This window comes from Boleophthalmus pectinirostris, unplaced genomic scaffold (genome assembly GCF_026225935.1).
Source record: "Boleophthalmus pectinirostris isolate CB_2022bp ecotype Guang Dong unplaced genomic scaffold, ASM2622593v1 HiC_scaffold_4, whole genome shotgun sequence".
In the NCBI taxonomy this organism is placed as follows: domain Eukaryota; kingdom Metazoa; phylum Chordata; class Actinopteri; order Gobiiformes; family Gobiidae; genus Boleophthalmus; species Boleophthalmus pectinirostris.
The window spans coordinates 21,794,062-21,820,531 of NW_026571353.1; the positions used below are offsets into that span (position 1 = coordinate 21,794,062).

The window sequence follows — 26,470 nt, forward strand, 5'->3', positions numbered from 1 at the left end:
ATGTGCCATCTGGCCATTTATAATTAACCAGAAAATACATTATAGGGCAAGCAAAAACATAGTATGGCATACCACTCACAAACAATGACCTTTAACTAGATCTAAATTATAGATCAAGCTAGAATTAAATAAGGACCAATCCAGGAGAAAATCGAGCCTAACTAAGTATTAACTAATAACCAAACCAGAACTGAATCAAGACAGAACCCCAGCTAAACAATCCAACCTGAACCTCAATGTTAAAGCTAAATTTAAATTAGTGTAAACTAGGACCAAACCAGGCTTAAACCAAGAACATAATAAACCTGTGTACAGGGACTGTAGGGGTAATATTGCAATTTTCTTTGAACCAGATAACCAGATATCAATTTTATCATTATTTATGAAGACTTAGAATGTGTATAATGCCTTTAAGTGGTAAGTAAAGTGTTCTGCTTGTTCTGAGACTTCATACACCACTGTGATTGGTTAATTCCACTTCAATCACTCAGAGCCTTAGAGAGGTTGACTAATAGGAGTAGTAGGTGGGACAAAAGTGTCTGTGTTTGAGAATGGAGCTCAACAGCGACCACCAGTGACTACCAATACATGACATCACAAGGTGGAACAGAGCATTTTGAGAGAGACTAATAAGGCAAGATTATTTCAAAATGTGTGAATAAAACTCAACGCCAGGTATTTTTGATGAAGTTACAGCATTATAACATTAGCTTGCAAGAATCCTTTTAGTGTAATATGGGGTCTTTAAATAGATCACTTCACTGAAATAGAATGAATGAGATCTCAAGGGTCAGTGAAAACCTCTGCCTGTTGTCCCTTATCTAATTTTGTGTTTATCTCCTCCACAGACTGCTCTAAACCAAACTTGTCAAAGGAACAAGCCCAGCCCAGCTCCTCCATGAACATGCCCCAGTCTTTTGGAACGCCCATGGGCTTCTCCCTGTCTGAAACTATGTCTCTGGCTACTGTCCCAAGTCTGTCTCAAAACTCCAGCCTCCAGCCCCCCTCGGAAAACAATGGTTTACCTAGCCCCAACCTCGGACCCTAACAAGTGCTGGCCCATCCGTCCTACCCTAAGGAATGAGCTGGACACCTTCTCTGTGCATTTCTATGTGTTTTTTGGACCAAATATCTCTGTCCCACCTGATAGAGCTGCAGTGTTTGCCATCAACCTCATGCCAGTTTTAGACAGCGGAGGAGTCCTCAACATGGAGCTCAAACTTAACATGGTGAGTGCTGTTAATTATATAAATATGTGGAAAGATATACTATGTAACTTTTCTGCTGGGAAGTTATTGCCTGACTTGTTTTAAAGTATGACATTAAACAATTACAGATATTTTTCTTACATTCTTATTCTTAGGTTGGCCTCTCCTCAGATCTGACCTTTAACTTCACATGCTTGTTGTGATAGATACGTTTAATGGCATATTATGGAACTTTCCGGGCAAAGTAATAACATCTCCATGGAGACAAGCCAGTGGCATAAGTTCCATAAGAAAAAAAACATAGTGCACCTTTAATGTATTTTTTTAATGTTTGTGTTTTATTGTCAATACTCATACCCATACACAAAATTATAATCCAGTCCAATAATGCTATTAGTAAATGCTTTGGATTCATATTATTTGCATAGTGGAAGTGAAATTAATCCACAAACATGCATGTAAAGATGATCCTAGGAAAGATCTTATATTGTGAAAAATTGAGGTTCGTGAGTTTTAAGCTATCGTAGACTGTTGTGATGCCACCTACAACCCAGAGTTGTGTTTTGTTTCATTCAAGTGTTTAAACAATCCTTTATTATTAGTCTGTCTACATCTCTAAATCTCAAAATGCTTTGTTACACCTTGTGATGTCATCAAGCTGTAGTTTTCAAGTTAACAGCTACCTTTTAATATTATAACAACAATATTATAACATAGATTAAAAAAAAATGTGCAATATTGGCCCTTTAAATATGTCTGGATCTTTGTTTATCAAATGTGTGCCGATCTCTCAGCATTGCAACAAACAGGGAGCTGTCCATGGTGCTAGTCCATCTATCAGCCCTTAGCTGTTTGAATACACTTTAGCCATCAGCACCCCTATAGAAAGTCATATTTGGTATTTGTTTTGTATTAAATGTTCGGCTCCTTCAAAATTATCTTGCCTCCGCAATTAGTTATCTCGACCCAAATTGTATTACAGTTTCTACTAGTGTCATACAATACAATATTTCTGCCAGACAAAGTGGCTTGTAGTTTCGAGATAAATATTCAACAGTTGCTGTAGGGAAAGGAATGAGACTGAAGTCAGCTGCTAAATATGGATGCTCAGATGGGCAGAGTGAGGAGTTCACAAAGACACAGAAGCCAATGTTTGGGCTGGTGACATATGGCTCTCATTGAAAACGAATGAAATGTCCAAATTCAGGCAAGCTTCTGAAATGTCTTTGTTAAGATGCTCCTTGAACACAATCTCATTAAAAATACACCATCAGTGTCTCCAGGGATGAACAGTAAATTGTATTCAAGTGGTCTTCAGCTTGATAAGAATAAGGGCATTTAAATATACTGAGAAAAACTAAATAAATTGATAAATAACACGGGCACATCTAAAAACAAAATAAAATGAAATTATTAAAATGTGTTAAATTCAAAGTGAATTGTATTTTATTAGAAGTAAAATACTACATTTTACAATTGTTTGTGCATATTGAGCAAGTTTACCTTAAATTGATTACATTTGTGTATGGTTTCGCCACATTTTTATTTCTTAAAATTAGGCTAAATCACAAGTTATATTATATTGTTTATAATTATAAAGTAAGAACTACTATTTAATTTGTACTAAACCAGTTTTATTACTTTTCCACAATTTTCTCCAACAGCATAATTTATTGTGATCCAGCAAGCACTTGCCAAAAAAACAAAAAACAAAACAAAAAAATACCTCTAAAAATAAATCTTGTAAAATGCATCATAGACTACACTTTTTCTCTTATGCACAGCCTTAACCTAAATGAAATTAAGGCGGTGTCCGATCTTCCTGTCTCTAATGAAAGCAGTCACACAATGGAGGCTATATTGTTAATGTTGTGGGAAATGAGAATAATTGGCCTGATAAATAACTGTGAGGTTTATTGACTAATTCCTGGTGCAATTACGTCTCCGCTCCGGCCACAGCCCTCTGAGGACCTGGCAACAGGAAGCAATGTGATATGACCATAATGCCGCACTTCAATAGGTCATTCCACACAACATCCATCATCATCATTATATAGGTCACCTCGTGTTCCCATGATGATCAGTTCACCGTAATTCACCGTTTCAGTCCTGCTATAATGTATATCTGCATAGGGCATTCAGGACATTACCAGACAGTAAGCAATGCATGATGTACGACGTAGAGCGACTAATATCTATAAGGCTATAAATTCAACCACAATGTCATTGTTTATGGTAGGTGTAAATTACATGTTGTTGTGCTAAAATCATATTTATGGTCAGATTAAAATAGAAAAATCAAACCACTGTGATAACTTATCTTATAGCGTATTTTCCCAGAAAAGCATTTCATAAAATCCTTTCACATAAAACCTTGCACTGTGGAAATTGAACAGCATATTTTATTAAGTAAATGTTGTTATGACAACAGCTCAAAAACACAGGAGGCAACATGAGGTACAAAAAAACTAATAATGGAAATAATTATTGCTATAATATACAATACTTGTCCATACCTAAGTAATTTTTGTTCCTAATAATTTCAAAATGACAATCTTTAGATTAGTAGGCAAACACTGAGCAATGAATAAATAACACTATTCAAATGCAAAAATAGGAGATATATGCGGTATCTACATTGTAATAGTTGCTCCTTTGTTAAGATGATTGTGTATTCTTAATTTCATCATCATATAAGTTGTTTACTACTGTGATGTTTTACTGCCATTCACTTCACTGAGGGTTGTTTGGGGAGCAGCAGTAGCATCTAGACGGTCTGTGTTGAGTTATGACCTGTTATGTCCTCCCCCATTAAAACGGTTGTGGTCAATATATGCCTGGCAACCAAACCACAAATCAGACTACCCGGAGCATTCCTCCCAAAGATACAGTATACAAACTCTTATTCTGTGCTGGTGGTATTTTCAAAGTTGTGTTTATTTTTTGTTAATTGGAGCCAGCACTGGCTGTAGTGTTTGTCCACTAATCAAATGGTTGGCAGTTTGTTTCAATCCTCATTCTCTGCACAAACTGCTGCCTCTCATGGGCTTCAGCTTCCAACACTATTTTGAGGACCTTCAAAAAATGTATTACATTTTAAAACATGGCATATCACTTTATTTTTATTGTTAGATCTAGACCTAGGATTTTGGACTTTGCTGTAACTGAGTGCTTGTCCATAGGTTTCAAAGTTACAAAATCTAGCAGTGTTGCCATAGCAATTAACAATTCAAGATTCTCAAAATATCAAAAATTCCTCAAAAAGTTTAAACCCATAAAACTTCCACAATGTCTTCTTCCAGACATTCAAACTTCATCCATTCTCCTATATTTACTAAAACTCACCATTTGACCCTGGGCAGGTGTGCGTCTTGTTACATTTTCTGCACATGCTGTCACTATATATGTATTATATATTATACATGTTATTCCACTGACATGTCTCTCCCTTTGGCGATGACATGTCAGTGGATGGTTGTCAGTGTAGCTGCGCATATTGGCGCCTCTTTAGGAGACAATACAAGTGGCGTGTGTGTCTCCTTTTCTGCTCTAAAATAATCTACAGCGCCTTTATTTGCTCCAAAACCACAAAGTGTCATTTCACCACCAAGTTTTTAGTTGATAGGAAGTGCTGAAAGTCAATGTGTTGGCTGTTGCCTAGCAGCAATGGAGGTTCACATATGAAATCCATTTAAAGCTTCCTATTTGTTCAAGATACTTGATATATGACATTTTCCCACACCACAGAGTAGAGCTGCACAATTACTAGAATTGAAAGGACGATAATAGCAAATCACAAAGTCTGTATTCTTTTATGTACTCTAATTGCTCCACAAACAACAACATAAAAGCTTCTAACAATGTTCAAACACGTTCTGAAATGTAATTCTTGTGCCTTTTTGTCAATTCCTCTGGACAAGTTTAAAATGGGAACTCCTATTATTAAAACATAAATCGCAAATTTAATCTCCATCGCAACGCTTCGCAATTAGATATTTTTCCCAAATCGTGCAGCCCGACCGGTTTATGCAATATTTTTATTAACTCGACATTTTAATAAGTAACACTGTTGCTTTGGGTGTTTTTTAATCCTTAATCCTACAAATGAGACAGAAAGATCAACTTAAGTTCAGCAAGTCAACAAATGTTTTTTTAATAATTTTTGAAACACTGATATAAAGGCATTGTGTGTATGTGCCATATAAATAGCATGGCAAAATGGGATCATTGCTTGGGTGGAGCACTGTGCTTTCAAAATGCTACCAGCGTTGATATCTATTAGTTTCTGAGCAATGAAACATTTACCCCATTGCCATAGTAATCAATTTTCACATTTTCACATTTTTTCATTCTATTTATCTTTTGAATGGCAATATGTACTCAAAGTAATGCTTATGAACAGCACACTGAAATGTATGAATAGGGCTGTGAGCCAGTGAGAAAATATATTTGATAGGCTACTTGTAAATGTAATACTAAGATTGATGCTGTGGTTTGTGAGTCCTGCCACTCAAACAAAACACAGACAGATGCTATGACAAATACACATCGATCAACATCTGGAAAATCAAGCAGGTTTTAAATGGCAAAATTAGCAATGACTAATGCGGCAGTGTGCTCTGAACAATGTAACACAAGTCTTTACAAGGGACAGATGTAACTCAAGCCCAAACAAACCATTAAAACAAATACAGCCATTACACGCTCACTGAGTCGTTAGAAGGACTTTGAACATTGGCACAAGTAAGAGTTCATTCGTCCATTAATGGCTGTGCTATTTATCAGTTTGTATTTATAATTAGAAGAATGTTTTTAAAGAATTAAATTAAATTTTAAAAATCAGTTGCAGTTTTTGTAAGTATTGGAAGTATAGTGGTGATTGTGAGTTGCGATATATGTTTCAAAAGTAGTATTCTGTTCAGATTGGACATAAACAACCTCAGGAGCATTAATATTTGAGAAATCTGAACTGACAAACTAATACCAGAATCTCATGCATTTTACAACATATTAAAGCCTAAACTACAGGTGCCAAATTTTTTCATTAAAGAGACAAAATTTTTTTATTTGCAACTGCACAAACTCAAATTGTAATTCCAATTTGATTGCAATTTATTATGCAGCAATAATAATTACATACAACAATTATTAATTACTATAAATTATTTGTTTCTCTGACCTCTAAAACCACCACCTGATCCACTCGAACAACTGTCTGCGGCGAGTGCAGGATTCCCAAACGTAAGACAGCATTTGGAAACCTAACCTTTTCATGCGCGGCCATCCGTCAGTGGAACATGTTACCAACAGAACTGATCACAACTACAAACTATGGCACATTCCCACGCCTGGCGAAACAATGGCTCCTCTCAAACCAAACCTGTGCCCATAATGTGGACTGATGAGTGTCTGGAGAGAGTGTTCTGATGGATGTTTGTGGATGATGGATGATGATTTTAAGCTGCTGTGAAAACTGGGTGCGAATGTTGTTACAGAACTTTTATGATGGTCTGGTTATTGGAAAGACATTTTCTCTGTATGTTTGATTTTATGAACTATTACATCAGCCTGTCCAGGAACTATAGCTGGAAATTAGCACTAACGCTACAACCTGGTACAATGCATCAAGGTTAATGTATATTGTGCACTAAATACAACTAAATATTGTGCCATAAATTCAAACTAAACTATTAAAGCCCTTAATGTCAAACTTAAAGTGTGTATGACATGCTTCGATGATGCTCTAATTTTGCATTTGGTGGTATAATGCCTGTTGTAAATATAACTGATATTTTTATACCAATCAAGAAGCAGTTTGCAAAGAAAAGTTGAAAAACATGTTGAAAATTACAGAAGTAGATAGTTCCATTTAAGAGACTTCCATATCCATGATACAGTAGGAAGAATTTTATCCAAACATTAGGCCCAATTTTCACGCCACAAACACATTTTTCTGATACTTTAAACATTATTTCAACAAAATAAAGGTGTTTTCTTATCTTTTTTTTTTTTTTGTCATATAATAATTCATGTGTACATTAGAGGAGTTTTGACCCAGTGTACAATATGGTGACAGTTATGGAATTTCCTGGTGTCATGATTTCTCAGGTGGTAAAATATTAAACCTAAAAAAAGTGTTTAGTCAAATCTATATGTAATGTAAATTTCTTATCTATGTTTAGTCAAATTAGTAACTTTTGACAGTAGATAAATAATTGTTTTCTTGATTTAGATTATAAGACAACTCATTACTTGCTATATTTTATAACCTGTTTATTCCAAATGACACATACAATTGACAACATTTATTTTTCAAAGATATAATAATGCACTAAAAAAATTTAGCGTTTGACACAGCTTCATGTTATTGTGAATGAATCCACGTTACTCTCAGTGAAATATATATAGCTTGTTGTTATAGGTTTATTTAGCAAAGCACGCATTCAGTGTCAGTGCTGTACAAAGTTCTTTATGGAGCTGAGCAGAGCCGCAGTCTGATCTAGTCTTTCTTCCCACGCACTCCACGGTCCAGATGGTGAGTTTGGGGAGCCTGGAATCTCATCTCTGCACCTGGCAACGTGTTTGTGGAGTCATTACATTAATCAACAACTTTGCCAACTCCCCGCATATACATAATACTATTTAGAGCATAAGGGCAATTTTAGTTATAGTAGAAGCATGTAATAGTGGAGAAGAGTAATGCTTTGGCTAGTTTAAAGGCCAGGCAAGTCTTTTTTCTCTTATTTTATTTTAAGTGCAAGCAGACATCTGATCTAATTCTACGCGGGACTTGTTCCAGTAGCAATTTTGTTACACTTAATTTAGTCTATTTCAACAAATTTTAGTCCTTTTGTCTGAAAAGAACTGAGCACTTTTGGGTTTAGTGTTACTTCACAAATCATTTACTCAATATAAGACCCAGAGCCTCACCCCCATAATAAATAGACAGCTACTTTAACAAGCACAATACTATTGATTTCAGCTACGATTTGATGATCCTATTTTACACAAAATAGATTCTTGTGAGCTTTAAGCCATGTATTAGTCTGTCTAGATCTCCAAAGCTCAAAATGCTCTGCTGTGATGTCATGTAGTTTTAGTTTTTAAGTTAACAGCTACCATTTATCTTTAGTTCAGTAAAGACTGGCAATTCCAGGAACAGAATGATCCAAATGATTCTAGTGAAGGTGTATGGTGTTTAAAATCACAGTGGAGCACTTCCTGTGTTACAATATGAAATCACAAGGTGGAGCAGAGTATTTTCTGTATGAGGGAAGAATGCACGGATTGTATGCTAAAGATGTGTGAATGAAACACACGTTTTGATGAAGAAACAACATTATGCCATAGATTTAAATCCAGTAACTTTGTTGTACCATCAGATCTTTTATAGGTTGTAACGCCTGTCTCTCATTTTTTTCTCTGACTTATTACTTACTCAGCCTTGTTCCATCTACTCCAAAAAAAAAAAATAAAATAAAAAATCCAATTAGAAAAACAAATACCAACTTCTTTTAGTCGCTCTGACTGGCATGGTAACAACAATTTGGAAAATACTTCTCATAACAAATTCTGAATACGTAATAAGATTAAAAGCTTTCCTGTTGCATTTAGACCACATTACTTTATTTATCATTTGTTATGAGGGAAGTATTTGCCAAATTATTCTCAATGTAGGAAATATGTGCTGTGCTTACTAGTGCGCAGTGCTGTTGGTAATACATTCTTTTACTAAAGCTGTAAACCCTTCTCTGCTGCGTCTGGTAAGAGCAGAATAAATGAAGCCATTTAGAAACAGATAGCGCCACACATTTGTTTCTTTAGCCTCGTTCTAATAAACAAACCCACATTTCTCTCAGCTCATTATACTAATGCTGTTGTCCTGCTGTTAAAAAATTAGACGTGTTTTCTTATACCCCTGCACACAACAAGCAAATGTGAGTATGTTAATGCAATTCCCAATGGATTGAAAAGTCCTCTCTGAAAATATTTTAAGAGGCTGCATATTTAATCCCTAACAAGTCTTTAAGGTGATGGAGTGTTGGCATCTTCATTGAGGTGCCTGGGGCGGACAGAGGGAGAGCACTTTTGGCTTGATTTGTTCCCTTTAAAGTGGAGCAGTGGCACAGCTGAGGGCAAATGAGGCCTAAGGTAATCATGAGCAGTGTTAGCGTAGCGCCGTGGCACTGGCAGATGGCTGATACTAGGCACCCGCTCTGACATTTGTGTGTGATTTCGCCTCTGTCTTCTCTTCCTCCCAGTCAACGCTGAAGGGTGCCAATGTCACTGTGTTTGGCTGTCTCAACCATGGCATGCCTCTGTTTCTGAGGGAAAATGGTACACTCAAATGTGAATCAGGTAAGTGCGTCTTATTTGTTGACAAAACCAAAAATCTAAAATCTTTTTAAAAAGGGGGCATTTTAGGCATTTCTTATTGCACCTGTGTGTCTTATTTTACTGCAGAGTCTGTTGCTGGATTCTTTCTGTCTGTCAATGCATCCTCCAATATCACCAAACTGAGGATCCCCTACCCCCAAACAGGCACCTGGTACCTCAGCCTGCGCTCGCTCTGTGCCACTGAACATGGGTAAGTTCCACTTAACCCATATTTAGCCTGTACACTCTTGGGTCAAGTACACCAAATAATAAGCATAACAATAGACACAAGGTGCATTTACATGCCCAAATAAACTGTATAATCAGGTTCCCCAATAATTATTTTTGTGTGTATTTACATCTGATAGTCAGAAACACCTGGTGGCATGTGTCAGTTAATCAATGGATTTGGAAGACAACGTCCCGCTGCTTATAAACATAGCAACATGTCCTTTTGTGTAACTAATTTGTTCAGTTTTGAATCTACACATATTACAGAACTGTAGAGTGGATCAGAGCCCCTAAATGACAAGTAGTCCTTTGTTTAATTTATACTTTACTAAAAATGGCTCAAAAAGCTATGGATTCAGAATATTTGTCTTATTTTGATTAGTTCCCATTCTTTTCAGTTCAGTTCTGTTCAGATGTAGCCACATAAGAGTGGAAGATATTACAACTTTATAACTATCAAACTATCCTCCTCTGCTGGCTGATATTTGCTTGGCAATATTTGTGTGCATGGGGAAAGGGTTCATGAAGAAGCTTTTAGTTATTTTAAACTTTGTCAACATGTATGACTTAAGAAACAGTTGTACCAACCATGTGTCAGCAGAACCTATCTCTATCTCATTATTCCTTAATGATGAACACAGATAACGTGCAGGGAGCACTGGTGACTGCTCTCATCGTGAACCAACATAATAGCACGCTAATGTGCTTGTTTGAATAGAGCCCAAATGAGCCTTCTCCTGGCTCATTAACATGTAATAATAGCTGTGATAGAAAGCGCCACAGTGTGCTATAGTGACACAATAATAGGCCATCATTTTACAGATGCAGTCTCCAAAATCACCAACTGCAGCTTTGTGAGGGGCAACGGTGCACAGTCGATGGTGCTGTGTGAATCATTAGAATGAGTTCAGAACAAAAACACCTCACACTGTCTTTTGTCTGCCCGCAAGTTTCACAGTCATGCACACCTAAAGAGTTTAGATAAAGTTGGGCCGTATTTGCTGTCCATATACTTGTTGTTTATCTTGGACAAAAAAAAATTGAAAGAAAAATAGCAAAGATAGAGCACTGATTTCTGAACTTGAAGATTCTCAGTCAAGGCCTTCTTTCTTAACTCACTTGTAGTTTCTAAAAGAAGTGTACAGACAGAAATTACAGCCAACCAACTTGTGCGTTCATAGACTCAGTAATGACGTAATGGTGATATTTTTATTACACACTCCCATTTATGTTTCATAAACTCCTTATAAGTTTTAGTAGTTTGTTTACAAAAATGAATAATTAATGTGAGTTTTGGAAACAGAGCTAAGTGTTGATTGAAAGAGAGCGGGCTGTCTCAGTGAGCCACATCCTGGCCCATCTGTTGCCTCCATCCCACTGTGCTCACCTGAACAGTTCATTTACTGTCAGCGTGCTGGAGGTGGGATCTCATCAGTGTAACACAGTACAGTGACTGCACGTTCTGCTGATGTCTACACAGTATTCTGCAAGATTTATTAAAATATTAATGAACATAACATTTGTCCAATATCAGGATAATTAATCCAATAAGGTTCCTTTTGGTCTTCTCGTCTAATCTAATTCTATTCTTCATCTTCAGCAGTATGGAATACTTTTATTCTTGGATCCAAATCAGGATTCAGATTCACCCACAAATACCTGGCTTGACCCTTTGTCATCTGTTTACTATTTAATACGGTAAAACAGTATCTACAATCATACGCAACGCATTAATATACCATTACTATAAGAACATGTTGTTTGTGAAACTAATGTGGAAACTTAACACTGAAACGATATTTTTGCCTCAAACAATTAAAAAGTTGTTCCTCCTCTACTACTTTCCCCGCACTTTTGACAGTCCTGTATTACCTATTCATTGAGCCGTTAAGGCAAATATTAATGGCACCAAAATGTGAACAGACTGAAATGAGGCAGATTTTTCTCACACTTGGGACTTCCAATTGAATGCGAGTAACAGATATTAACAGATGGTGTGGGACATGAGCTCATTCTCACATGAGTGCAGTGCTGAGGTCTAGGCTTCCCAGTAATATCCGTTAGATCTGCACAAGCACTTAGTGTTTGTGCAAAGTTTGGGCAAGGTGACAGAGTGGCACAAATGACAGCCATCTTTAAGGTGACAATTAAGTTGATGGATGTAACTTCAAGATATAGAAGTGAGCAGATGTGTCAACTAAACCATGTTCCGGTACAAGCGGCAAACATGTTTATTACCCCCCTCAGTGACTGATTGTAAAACCTGGCAATTAGAGAAGGTACAAACAGCACCTACATACATGTTATGTGGATATGATTCAGTTTGGTGTCAGTACACAGCTGTAATGTGGGTGCGTTGTGTGCTATTGTCAATAGTAAATAAGGTAACTAATCTGACACAAAAAACATGTTTTGTTTGCAATATTATACATTTCAGAGTTGGCACTTGACGATTACTTAGTTAGAGGATAATTGTGATCATACCTTAATTAGAGATATGGATAGGATTTGGCAGGATGGCATAGGCATTTTGGTATGAATGAAAAAAGTCTGCTGCACGCTAGCGAGATCTGCAGCTACCCATGGGAGATGCCGACTCTTTGTTGTGATGACGTTTACGCTGGTTTCAGCTCCTATTGGAAGCACAAGTCAGCGGCTTGTTTCTTTTATTAAATCATTTTTGATGAATAATGAAAATTTTAAAATGTTTTAAATGTAACATAATGATCCAGGGGTGCCATAGATTATAGCTGTACAGCAGACACAAGCACAATAATAATTTAAGTAATTCCCTGCTATTTTTATGGTGCCAATAATTGTAAATGATCCATAAAACATCATGTTGATATTCTAGCATCTCTTTTTTGCATTTCTAATATTTCCCTATTTGTGCTTTAGTGTTTAAATCAGTAAAAGTAATATTTGAATTTACAATATTCAGTTGAAAAACTATTTTTTTTCCTTCAGTCGCGTGATGAAAGGATTGTATGATATTCAGTAAAAAATTTATGTGCAGAATATATCCATCTCGATAACACCCTTCATATGTTAAATATTGATGCCTTCACCAGGTGGAGGACCCTTTCCAGTAATGCACCACTTGTGTAGTCCCCACTCTCACTTCCATCTAACTCTACTTTATCTTCTATTTCCAGGTTTGAGCCTTGTACCAATGTCACCGCTGAGGTGTACATGAGATCCTACCTGACTCCCTGCATCAACGACTGTGGCACCTACGGCCAGTGCAAGCTCCTACGCACCAACAACTACCTGTATGCAGCCTGTGAATGCAAAGCAGGTGACACACTTATAAATATGCTGCTTTTTATTAGACTTTTAAGAATAGATGTTTGTTTTTTTATTGAAGAAGCTAATGTGTGGCTCGTGGCTCTTCATCATTGACAATGGGAAATGTCATGGCAACTCTTCAACAGTTGCAGGAAAATTATTGCTTCCTGATTTTGAGTTTTTTATGTAATTTGCAATAGCATGGCAGACTGTTGCCTATGGCAACTTTAAACCCGTGAAACACAAACTATTAAAAAAACTATACATTTACAGTATCTGAGCCTCTTTAAACAATTGATGAATTACATCAACATCTATGGGTTTCAGAGTAATGGAAAATTTGGACTGTTGCCATAGCAAATATTAATTTAAAACAAAATGTTCTGTCTGGAATAATCTCAAAATGGTGTCTATAACAGTTAACATTTATGTGACTGAAACCCATGAATAGGTCGTGTCCAAAGCAGTGGAGAGTTTTGTAGAAGAGACTAGTGTAGTTGGTGGTTAGTGGGCGACTGGCTCTCCATACTGAGCTTCAGCTGCTTCACTGACTATATTTGGTATTAGCTGGGTTTGCACATTTTCTTATTTGTTGGCCATTATTTGAGTTCATTATGCATGCCTAAATTTCAAATAGCCTGTACACTTGTGATCATTTCTCACACTAACTATGCTTGGCTACCCTTTAAAAGCGCTTCCCAAATAACAATTAGCCTAATCAATAATGGAATTTGCAAAATGACGGACAGAAAAAGCCCTTTAGATTCAAAAAACATCTTCACGATTTAGATTAGATAAAACTTTGTATGGAAAATGGGGTCATTAGATTTCCAAAGCTATTCTAATTTGATTCTAAATATATCAAGCATAGTGAGTGAGGCGGCGAACTGACAATTCAGCGATTAAAGTGCATGGAGTTCAATGAGTCAGTGAGTGGCCTGCATTAATCTCCCAGTCTAAGCCATTTTGAAAAGACAATAAAACTAACCCTTAATTAAGATCATCTATTCAATAAAGCATAAGCTTGTGAATTCAAACAAAGCGTGTCCTTGGGGGCGTTTTCAGAATCCCCCTTTGATCTGCCTTTTATCAGAGCCCCTCCATTGGGTTCATTGTCAGTCTTCATATGTGTGAGTACTTCCTGGCAGGCGCTTCGCATTCTGCACTCGCCCTTGTCCTGTCTCACCGCAAAGCCTCTGTTTGCAAACCCTGGGCGTGCTAATATTTCATTCACACTGTCTTATCCAGTCCAGTGCTCCGGCGCTATCTAACTCCTCTGAAGTGAGAGGGAGTCGAGCGCGCAGGGAGTTCACACCAAGAGCTACTATTGTGGACTACAACCATTTTATTTTTTTTTTGCTCATGGAGGAGCATTAGTTTTATGTGAGAAGAAGACAAAATCTTATTGTACTTTCAGAGAAAACTAAAAGAAGTACCTTAATGAAATGACTTGAAATCAGAATATTGTATTTACATGTCTACTGTACATTATATAAGCTGTTTCATGTTAAAGAAAGGAGGAGTGAGCAAAGAGAATCAAAAATAAAAAATGAAACCAGTAAAACTTGTTAATGCATTGCTTTTTCGCAAAAATTGCATTTTCAAAACAATAAAACATAACATGATGATCTACATATGTTACATGTTAGCACCCTCTTTCAAGGTGCGCTGTGTAACATCTCTGGTGGACGGTTGCTTTGCGCGGAGTGGCATTACACTTTTCTATCTTATATTTTTCAATAACAGGTCTTTTTATTACTAAAAAAATACCTTGAAAAACACGTATACTGTGAGTTGGCTTGGCTTTCCACAGATCTGACCTGTAACTTGGCCTGATAGCCTCACCTGCTTGTCGGCATGGAGATAAGCATTATAAGTGGTACATTCCGGGCAAAGCAATAACACCTTTGTGAAGACTTTTTGGTGCAAAGTAAACATTCTTCTTTTAAAGTTGATTAGCTGTATGAGAGTGCACTATTCTTATTCCACTTGCAGTTAATTTTCTGAACTTGTCAAAACTACTACCAAAATCAAGATTAATATTGTGAATTTTGAAGTAAAGTTATTATAAGTTCATTTTGCACAGTCTAAAATGAGCACTGTTGATGTGATTTTGTTTGTGTGCTTTTAGGCTGGGATGGCTGGGGCTGCACTGACAACACAGAGGCCTACTCCTATAGTTTCCAGCTCCTGTCCACTCTGCTGCTGTGTCTCTCCAATCTGATGTTTGTGCCGCCTGTGGCCATCGCCATCCGCAGCCACTACCTCCTGGAGGCCTCCGTCTACATCTTCACCATGTTCTTCTCCACTGTGAGTCAGAGCCATTTCATACAAGTAAACAAACTGTTCCCGAGGTGTCAAAGCAGCGGGCAGCATAGTGGACTCTCAACTTTTGACTACAGGGGATGGAACAAGCAGATAGTGAATAAACCACCCCTCAAGACTGTCTCATACTACTATGTGAATACAAGAGGGGAAAATGCAAAAAGGGATCTGATAAACAACCAGATTATTAGATTTTCAATCGTGTTTTCACTGGATCAACTAGAACACATTTGCTCTGAACAATGTCACTTTTCTTATCTGAAATGAATGTTCAGATTTTAAATGATAAAATATGCCTGTAAATTTTTTGCTTTTAATTATTAACAAGCTTCTTATTCCTGCTCTGCTCTGCATTGGTCACCTTAAATCTATTCAATTATAAAGTAACCCCTATGTCTAACCAAGAGGCCACAGTCGCAAATCTATTATTCCCCCAAACCAGACAGGCCTATATTTTATTCATAAAACAGCATGTCTACCCTGCCAGTATAATAGATAGGATAGGTTCAGCCGCTGTTGTGCCCAGTAGCGACTTTGGCATTCTTGTATATTACTAAAAAATGAAAAGTAGCAGTGAGAAATAGTTTGAATTTTACTCAGACATATTTCTTTTTAAGTAAGAGAATATATAACCACTAAGCTCTCCATTCTTTTTCCATGTTGGCAGTTCTACCATGCGTGTGACCAGCCTGGGATCGTGGTCTTCTGTATAATGGAGTATGATGTGCTTCAGTTCTGTGACTTCCTGGGCTCCCTCATGTCCGTGTGGGTCACGGTCATCGCCATGGCGAGGCTCAAGTCCATCATCAAACAGGTGCAGCTCAAACCACACCCAGCTCCACAGAGATGCATCAGTACCCCGGTATTTGATGCCACCTCAAACCTATTTTAATTTGTAGATACACTTAGAAGCTACCATGTGTAAATTTATAAGATTTTTTTTTTTTACCTGTAGACACCAGATGTGAAACTTGTGCTCTCTGTTCTTCTTCTGTCAGGCCAAAGCTGGCACACTTTTAGACTGCAGTAACGTAGATAGCATCTAGTGGTGATATGTGAGAATACAACAGGGCCATGTCTAATTACATACCTTTAATTATTTTTATTTTTTGTTTTATTTATTTATTTCATTCATAAAGCATAAAAAGACATCAACAGTGTCACAATATCCGACACACAAGAAATGAGAAAAAGAAAGAAAGAAGAAGAAAAAGAAGAAAAAATCTTACGTTATCTGCCCCTCTTTCCTTTTTCAAGACAATACATTAACACCGATGGTTACTAAATATTCCATATCAGTTCAGGCACAATTACTTATCAATTGCAAACAGTAATCTTCATTATTATAGACAACAACTTAGTTTTATTTTTCATACATACACACTGCATTCGATTTTATATGTTTTTTTTTTAAATGTCATCATTGTACTTGATTCTTTTATTTCTTTGTCAAGACTATTCCATAAGTTAACTCCTTTCACAGCAAGCTTGGTTCTGAATCTGGGTTTCTTAAACATGTAGGTTCCTTTTAAATTGTAGTGGCTTGTTCTCATCTCAAACAGTCTTTGAATATTTACAGGTAATACATTGCACTTTGCTTTATCCATGACTTTGAGATACTTAAGTGAACAATATCCTGCATTTTCAACACTTTAAGTTGAGCAAATTGAAACAAGGAAGGGAACAGATGCTTGAAAAATAAAAACTCACACGAATAACTAAGAAAAAAACAAGAATACTGATCTTCATTGACAAATAAAGAGTTAAAAGTTTTATTTAAGTATATGGTTATAATTGATTCTAATAATATATATTCAAATATTCAATAAAAAAAAAAAATCCAATACAAACTGCAAATCCACTTCAATTGTCTTTTTGTTGTAATAATTGTTATTTCAATATGCAATCAATGTAATGTATGGCAAAACAATACATGAAGACCCCTGCCCTTTGTTCCTCACCATAATAGTTATTTTCCCCTCCTAAGACAAATCTTAATATTTTTACATCTCGCCTCATTGCCACATTTTTGGAGTCATCTTTCTGTGATAAACAAACAAAATCACCACTGGCAAAAACATAACCTCCGTGACCGAGGTGAAAAAGTTCTTTATGTGAATTTTTTATTTTATTTTGGGTGCAGCACCGTAAGCAAGTTCACGTTAGATGGGTGACAACTCGAGATAAGCCCTGAAGCGAAGAGCTATTTTGTGCCTTCATGACAAGGAGGGGAACATCCATAGGTGACTGCTGCCATATGAGTCATTTTTTAACTCTGCCTTTAGATTTACTGTTATTGGGGCCAAGGCAGTGCCACAGTTTATTCATATTGAAATATTGTTGCTGGCTCAAATATATAATAGTAAAAGCAGGTGCTAAAGATGTTCATTTTGTCTTCTTATATACTTTAACTTCTTGGGTTCTTTTTAAAGACAATGCAGTAAAGTGTATTTACCTTGTTGACATGTTTCGGCTGCTAGCTGCAAACCATCTTCAGAACTGTCACCGGTGTTGGTGGTGACGTGTCGTATATCAGCTGTTGTTACTTCCTGTAGGCGTGGTCAGCCCAATGGACCTGGCAGGTCGCTCGGACTGACCACGCTTCCGCCCGGTGTTCTCTGGAGGAGGGTGTCCCAGGTGTGTGAAAGGAGGAACAAGAAGTTAAAAACAGGTGCTGTTCTGAGTGGCTCATTATAGCTGCACACACATTGGACACACTGCAAAACAATGACTACATAAGTTTAAAGGGACAGTTTGGAATTTTGGACATAGGACCTCATTTCCTAGTGAGCCAGAGTGTTGGAGACATGTGGAGACACGTTTTTAAAGGTTGTATGGAGGATTTTTTTTGTTTCACATTGTCAATGATAGCATTATAGAGGTGCAGTAGCCCTGTAATTATGATGACCAAAAAAAAGAATAAAAATTCATCAACTCTGGACGTGGTGGGGCTAGCTAAACATTTGCCAATAGATAACGACATTGCCTCGTTATCTGTTAGCTGACAGGCTGTCAATCAAACTCCCTACGTTTCTAGCGTAACTGACTTGCCTGCGCGCTGCCGTTATGTGGTTTGCGTACGCCTGTCACGCAGTCCACAGACGCAAGACGCTGTTTACTCCACCAACGCAACAGTTCTTAGCGGCTTTTTTTGACCTATATCTTCCTTGCAGTTCGCACAAAGTTTGTTGCAATGGCAGACAAGAATCCAGGAGCAGTTAGCCGCAAAAGAAAGTCCGTTTTTGAGATTGCTGAAAGAAGAAGACAAGGGGAAAAGCAGCGAAGCCAAACTAAGGTGATTCTTGTAGATTCATTCCAGCGATGGCGCAACTGAAGCAGACGCAGGGTCTAAAGACTGACGCATTGGTCGCCAAATTACTCCTGGACAGGAAACTTCTGCTTATTATGAAAACGTACTTTATTTCCAAGAGGTAGACAAACGTTTTTCAGGACACGAAAGCGATATCCTATGTCTGAAAACGTAATTTTCAAGGCAAAGAAAGAGTCCGCTTGCTGCTGCGTGTTGTAGCTAGTTCATTCGCACTGAATCTCCGCGCAACCTTCTCTGCACCCCTTTCCTGCTCCTGTCCCCGCTGCCCGTTCCGCTCTTCCCCCTGCTCCTCACTTCTCCGGGCACGGAATCTCCGCGCACCGCTCCCCTCTCCTCTCTCCTCTCCTCTCCCCTGCCCGCTCCCTCTCTCCCTGCTCCTCACTTCTCGTCCGCGAACGAAATGTCCGCACACCCGCTCCCCCGCTCCCCACTTCTCCGTCTTGCCTAACCAACACTGTAGTTAGTTGTTTACAAGTCATGTGCAGCTCACCGGCTGTAAACAAACCTGTTTCTGGCGTAAGGAGGAGGCGGGAGGAGGCGTTTCTACGTAGGGAGCTGTAGGGGAGGGGGGGTGGTTTCACGCATGCGCAACATTTGAAAAAGGACAAACAGTCACTGGATTTCTCGTTCCTTGGAAAATCCTCTATACAACCTTTAAATACCGTATTTTCCGGGTGATTAGGCGCTCCGGGTTATAAGACACACTGTCATCTTCCCGAACTTTTTTCACATATAAACCGCACCGGACTATAAGGCGCGTTAAACGAAACACAACAGTTAGGTAAATCAGTCAAACTTTATTTAACGCGTTTACTCGTTACGTTAACTCTCAACTTTCTTCATTTGTAACACGTAAAAAACAAAAAACTGTCTGAGACCGATAAATTGTCAGCGCATTCACAATAACTCATAATTGTTCGGTTATAACTAAAAATAACACATTAGGGCATTTTCACACCGCTAGTTCGATTATTTGGTCCGCACCATGCAATAAAATTGTTATTATGTAGCAAATACACTCCAGTGTGGTCCGCTTTCACACCGGCAAACGAACCAAAACTGGTTCGATTGACATGTCTCTGTTTCCCGGGAAAACAGCGATACCTCCAGTTATCAACACCGATGTTCCTGTTAATACCACGGGCCGTCCTCATCTCAAATTATCACCATGAACTCATAAAACAGCAACATGTAGAACTTTGTACAAACTCACCGCATCAGCCCAGAGTTCGGGTAACAGCAGCAGCCAACAGCGCTCACCGTAGCGCGCAGCTCCTCAGGTCGGGGCTGGGGTCTGGTCCTTGGTCTTCTGTTGTCTTACAAGCGCGTTGGTCAGATGTCCGGAGGCTCTGTCCTCCATGTGCTGGTTCCAAATGGTGGCGAGTAAGACCAGTGCTTGATGGACTGAGTCCGAGCGGGTACGTTCCGTCGTCTGCGCGCTGTTTCCGTGCGGGAAAAGCAAGAATGCGCTGTGGACTACAGGTCCGGGTGGGCTGCTCTGGTCTTCCGCGCTCAAGAACTGCGGCTGGTTCCGAGGTGGTGTAGCATCCGGACAGAAGCGTGAGCCCAGTTTGGTTTGTTATATGTTGTTCTGAGCGTCCGTCCTCCGCACATATGGTTCTTCCCGGGGAAAGCGCTTCCTCAGGTCGAGGCTCCCCGCTCCAGCTCCTCTGAGCCCGGCCTGAACCGGAGCTGCCCCCGCTGGTTCGGGACTCTGGTTTGGATTTAGTCCGAAAGTATTTCTCACACTAGGCTAAAAGCAGGGACTTTTTGAAGTTGTGTCAATTGAATAGGCTACTGTCATAAAATTATTTGGTTAATTAAAGCCTAAAATAACAAATGCTGATTGGTACATGATCGTGAACAGACGTACACACCCTCAATTTTGACTCAGTCTGGAGCCACATGTTCGCACACTGGTACTTGCTCTGATCTTCATGTATTACATTCTCTGTATTGGCCATTGTTGGCGGCTGTGTCTGGACAACAATCTGTTACTGCACTGGAGTCGCAGATCAATAGGGACGGAGATGTGTGGAAAAAGCCATCCGGTCTCTTAAGGTAAACTTCTTGCAGCCAGTCGCTGATCTTTTCCTCGTCCACAGGAAAAATGAGGAATCACAGTGCGTATTACTCCACGATGCTCCTGACTACGGTAGCCGTAATGCTGCAAGTGGTGCGGCTTTGTCGATTACTGAAGTTGTACTGGAACACTCGCGGAAATTCATATAAAAGGCGCTCCGGATTATAAGGCGCGGAGTCGTTTTTGGAGGCTGAAGACCGCGCCTAATCGCCCAGAAAATACGGTATTCCATCCATTCCTTATATTTGCAGAGGTCGCGGCTAGGCTGTTACGTCAATGGCCATAGTTAGCCTGCCACTAAATACAGTCTTACCTACTCCACAAAACACCCGAGGCAAAACCATTTTAACGCCAGACTGTCGATGTGAATGTCTGTGTTGATAGAATAATTTTAGAAGTAAAACCAACCTTGCATTTGAAGGATTTATGTCTGAGCAGCAGCAGCGAGTTGTATTTTTTGATAGAAAGTTTGGCAGCGGCGGACTGATATCACCTAGCACCTATCTTACCGGCAAAGTAAAATTCTGCTGCTGGTGACAAAATAGTCCCTTAACATGCATCGATTCATGTGATGCAAGGTTAGTTTTATTCCAGACATTATTCTATCAACACAAACATTGACCTTGACAGTCTGGCTTTATAACTGTTTCACCTCAGGTGCATTGTGGAGTGGGTAAGGCTGTTTGTAGTGACAGGATAACTATGCCCATTGACCTGCATTAGCCTAGCACCACCAACCTCTGCAAATACAAGGACTGGATGGAATATTTTAAAAAGTGTCTTCACACGTCGCTAATACTCTGGCTAACTAGGAAATGAGGTCCTATGTCCAAAATTTCGGATTGTCCCTTTAAAGGGCCCATATTACACTGTTTTCTGATCTATGTTATAATGTGTTTCCTCATCAGAAACATACCTGGAGTTGTGTTTTGTTTCGTTCAGGTATGTTTTAGAGGAGGTAACAATATTCTAACAAGCTAAAAGCTCACAAGTGTCCATTCTGTGTAATATAGGACCTTTAAATATCTTAAATCTAAAATATTATTAGACTTGAATATTTTTTAGATATAGTTACTTAGTCTTTAGTTTACTTGAGGTTTATTGGCACAGTCTGCCATCTTTGTTGCAGAGCCCCTTGAGTAGCATTAGACAAATTAAAACAGTGAACTAAAGAGCCATGAAACAACCTTTTCGGCAGATGGGTCACTATTGGTAAATTTGTCGGACTATTGGTTTAAAATAGGCTAACTTAGAATTTTGTGAGATTTGACGACACCAGCCAAATCTCTATTTAAGACTTTACAACTTTTTCATTGACTTTTCTGTCAATGAAATAAGATAAAAATGCAATAAAAATCCCATTCTGTGAACTAATGAATGAAACTCTTATAGAAAATACATTGAAGCTCGTCTGAGTCGTCTAAATTCTACACTTGCCAACTAAATAAATTTGAGATGAGTCAAGATATATATTCTGAACGGATGTCTTTTAAACTTTAGATTTTCAGTTGCTGCAGAAGTGTGGTGTAGTGTGTATAAGTTTGACAAAGGGGAAAGGAGGAGGAGAGAGGGGAGGAGGCTATGAACATCTGCTGTCCTCCAGAGACTTGGGACTTGCTTAGGCCAGCACTTCACAGTCACTAATCAAATCGCACATGTCAGGACTGGCAAGTGGGGAAACAATGTGTGTGTGCTGGCTGTTTACATGTTTGTGTGTGTGCGCGTTTGTGTGTGCACGTGTGTCTGTGACCGCAACAGCAAAGCACAACCACCACAGTCTGCAGTGTGTGTTTGACCCCTTGACCTTCTATGTGCTAATATTCCAAAATCAGCAGGATGTGATTTTGTAACCAAGGGCAACAACGACTAGTGTGGAAGTGAAGTAAGCTGCAAAAGCCTGTAATATTCTCTTCATTATTTTCCACATTTGAAATGATATATTATAATGAATTCTTGTTTATGTGCTGTCAGGGTCAAAAGATGCTTTGATTTCTGCTCTGTGGGCGGTGATTGTCAGGTTTGATTGGCGGCTAACTTAGCACTGCCAGATCCACTGTATAAAAAGATATATTCTTCCTGACTGACAGCTATAAAGGTTGCTATATATACTTGTATATATACTCAATATACTCAAAATGTGTTTAACTTCAATCCAGAATATTGGACTATTGGAAGCCATTGCTCTTGTGCCATTATATTATACATTCTGTGGAAAGCCCAATTGCCAAGAGTGGTTTGTCTTGTTTCTCAGTAATACATATTTGGGTAAAAACTTGCCTGAGCAGCCAGTCCCAGTGACAATCCTCAGTCCAAACTTGAGACGATACAACCACAGCTGCCCATTTATAACATATGTCTTTCAAATGTGGAAGAGACATTCAGAACAAAATAAATCTTTTACTAATTTTTACCTTCTCTTGCTGATGCTGTAAAAATCTACGCTGTTTCTTGGTCCATGCTGTTTTTTTCCCTGTTTTTACATGTAAGCAGCCTCTCTCTGATTGGTTATTCTGCCTGTCAGTCATGCCCTCTGAAATTTTGAAATCTTTGCAAAGTTTTGTCTGTGTGTAAAGAGAAGTTGATTCTAGATTTTTCCATAGGATGTTTTGTTCTTGCAGATTATCTGATTTGTTTTCATGGCCACTCAAAATGTGCTTTTGTTTTGATTACAGCACTTGTCCAAATTTTATCCCATCTCAGAGCTATGTTGTACAGATTGGCTGAAATATCTTGTCACTAAAAAATGCAAAAGCTAGTTGGACAATTGGAAGACTTTAGATTGTGTTGAAATATAAATATAAAAAAATATATTATCATTGCTGCTTCTTAAAATTTCACTCCAGACTGTTGTGTTTTCTTTAGTCGTAAACCAGCCAACTTGAGAACAGGTTGAAATGGAGCTAGCGTAAATTCCACCTGGAAGACCTAACTTCGCTCCTGTCTACCTCAGAGCTTCTCCAGAGTTTACCTGCTCCTCAGCCTTCAATACCTCCCCAGTCCCATTACTCCTTCTTGCTGCTCATTCCACCTCCTCCGCCCCAGCACCCCTCAGCTTCTCCTCCCCTCACAGTCCCCTTCTCTCTCCTCACCACCTCATCGTCTCCTTCACTCTTCTCGGCCTCCCCTCTCAACATCTAATCGGCCATGGCCTTCATTGTAATGTCTTTTGCTGGGGTGTGAGATCCAAAACTCATTTAATAAAACTCCTAATACTTTCTCTTTGTGTTTGCCTGGGTCTCTCCAAGTCGAATTGTAAACAGCTAATCTGCCACAGTGAGTCAGTCTGTTGTTGTGTCTTTGTTATGCTGCTCTGTATACCACCACTACACATGAACACCATTTTACTGTAGGTAAAAATAGACGACACCAGCAAGTTTATGGCCCCTCCTTTCTCAGTGACACCTAATGATTCATTACAGAAGAAGCCATGGCGGGCGAGTGTATAGTATGGCGCACATGTTAGTTTGTCTGTGTTCTGTGGATGGGATGTGTATGAGTGATGACTGCTGTTGCTCTGCGTCCTCAGGCTGCTCCTTACTGCCCCTCTCTGCTCTGCTCTTTGCCAATTAGCCATCCTCTCCTCCAGGCAGGTCATCCCTCCTCTGCTCCACCGGACCCATTCCTCTTGTGTTTTTATACCAGACACAAGAACGCACACCTCAGGCTTTTTGGATAGACTAGGCCTCCCAAATAACCATAACCCCCATACCATACACTCTGGCTCTGTGCCAAATGTAGAGCTTCTGCAAATTTTGTCTGCTACAAATGTGGGTTTTGTATGTTTTGTTATGATAGGGTACTTTTTTTTTTTTTTTTTTCAAACCTCCCGTTGAGGAACTCATGCTGGGATTTTGGATTCAAAGCTTCCAAATTTGGGAATGTCAGGGCAAATTTTGAATTAATAGCTTTTAAAACATAATATTTAAAAGCACATCTACAACATCGCAGTGTTCTAGTAATTAACAAAGCAAAATATGTAACTATGGCAACTGTGAAGTCAAACTAAGAAACACTGACAGTAAACATATTTTTTCATCCTTGGATCACAACAACTGCTTAAACTAAAACAATAATAATACTGATAATTGATTACAGTGATAATATTGGGATCTGTGAGTCATAATTAAAAACACTAACTGATCTGTTTTTGTTTTATCTGAATATAAAGTTTAGGCATGCCCCGATAAATGGGGAAGTAAGGAAGGTCATCTGATGCATAAATAAATACATCACATTAAGAAGGTATTTGTGGCTGCCTTGGAGGTAATAATAGCCCAGCTTTGCCCTGCTCTCTCAATCTTACATCTATTTTGCCATATATAACCTTAGCTATATTCCTTGCTGTAAAACTAGCCTGTCAGTGTGAGTTATTAGCCCCACACATCTCGGGTTTACTGTTGCTGAGAGCCTGTATTGATCTGTGGTGCTTGTGTCCAGGTGCTGTATCTGCTGGGGGCCATGTCTCTGTCCATGGCGCTGCAGTTGGACCGACACGGGCTCTGGAACCTGCTGGGACCCAGTCTGTTTGCTCTGGGCATCATGGCGGTAGCATGGGTAAGTACTACCTGCTATGAAACACAATACAGTCTACTGCTATGTGTATGAAGCATTGTTTATTATCGGTAGCATATGATGTCTTGAAATCTGATTACTTACAAGGACTAGACCAACTGGATGGGCCTAGGGATTTGAGTTTGACATTGACAAAATAGGAATTGATAAGGACTCGATCAATCATAGCTACAAAACTGTGACTCTTAGGGTTTTCTTGATTTGTGGTAGTTATATATAAAGCTAGTAATCCTACGTTGTACTATATGATTGATTAATTCATATTCAGTGTATGTAAAGGGGTTTAATGCTACTACTAGTACTTCTAGTACTACATCGATAAATAGATAGACAGATAGATAAATACTTGACTTGAATATTGATAATTTTTACAACTACTACTACTAATGATAATAATAGTAATTACATTAACATATTATATATTTACAAATCCAACCTCAAAGATTAGATAAAAGTTATTGTTGTTCTCAAGACAGTATTTCCAATTTCCAAAAGTAGTGTGAATCACTTGCTTTGGGTTGCCAGACTTTACAGCCAAACCAACTTGTGTGTGTGTTCTCAATATATGGTAGCTAATGACATCCGAGTTTGTGATTGGAATGAAAAGTAATAAACAAATCAACTGGAGCATAAGATACATACAGCTTTTAACAAAATTGGGAATTGGATAGATGATGCCAGAATGCCATGTAGTGCGCTCTGTATTGTACTTGAAACTAGTTGGTACATCAGAATACTTGGTGGGCTGAATTTAATAATTTCTACCACTTTAAATTGTAAGTGCTTAACATTCACAGACAAGCTTCTCAAACATGCTTATGAAAACTCAACCACAAGAAAGGCCTAATCCTTCATCCAAGGCCCTAACATGCAAATGGCCGAAACACATCTTATGACAATGAAGCTTGAGCCTGTGCTGTAAGTTTTTTGCTGCCTTTGGGTATTAGTCATGGGCTTGTAGTTTCATTATAAGTGTGCCTGTACTTCTCTCACTCTGCTTCAAGTCATAATGTGTTCCCTCAGCTGAGAGTGAGATAAAAAAATAACAAGTCTTTT

At 38.6% G+C, this 26,470-nt stretch overlaps 1 protein-coding gene across 1 annotated transcript in view; it reads left to right on the top strand.

The window, feature by feature from the left end:
• Positions 1-26,470, top strand: part of tmem8b (transmembrane protein 8B) — a 33,671-nt gene that overhangs the window by 5,084 nt on the left and 2,117 nt on the right. Inside the window, exons 2-8 of the mRNA XM_020918068.2 lie at positions 849-1,229; positions 9,470-9,566; positions 9,672-9,795; positions 12,971-13,113; positions 15,235-15,413; positions 16,096-16,242; positions 25,280-25,396. Of these exons, the coding sequence (XP_020773727.2) occupies positions 1,017-1,229; positions 9,470-9,566; positions 9,672-9,795; positions 12,971-13,113; positions 15,235-15,413; positions 16,096-16,242; positions 25,280-25,396 (1,020 nt within the window). The 5' untranslated portion in view covers positions 849-1,016. The remainder of the gene's footprint in view (positions 1-848; positions 1,230-9,469; positions 9,567-9,671; positions 9,796-12,970; positions 13,114-15,234; positions 15,414-16,095; positions 16,243-25,279; positions 25,397-26,470) is intronic.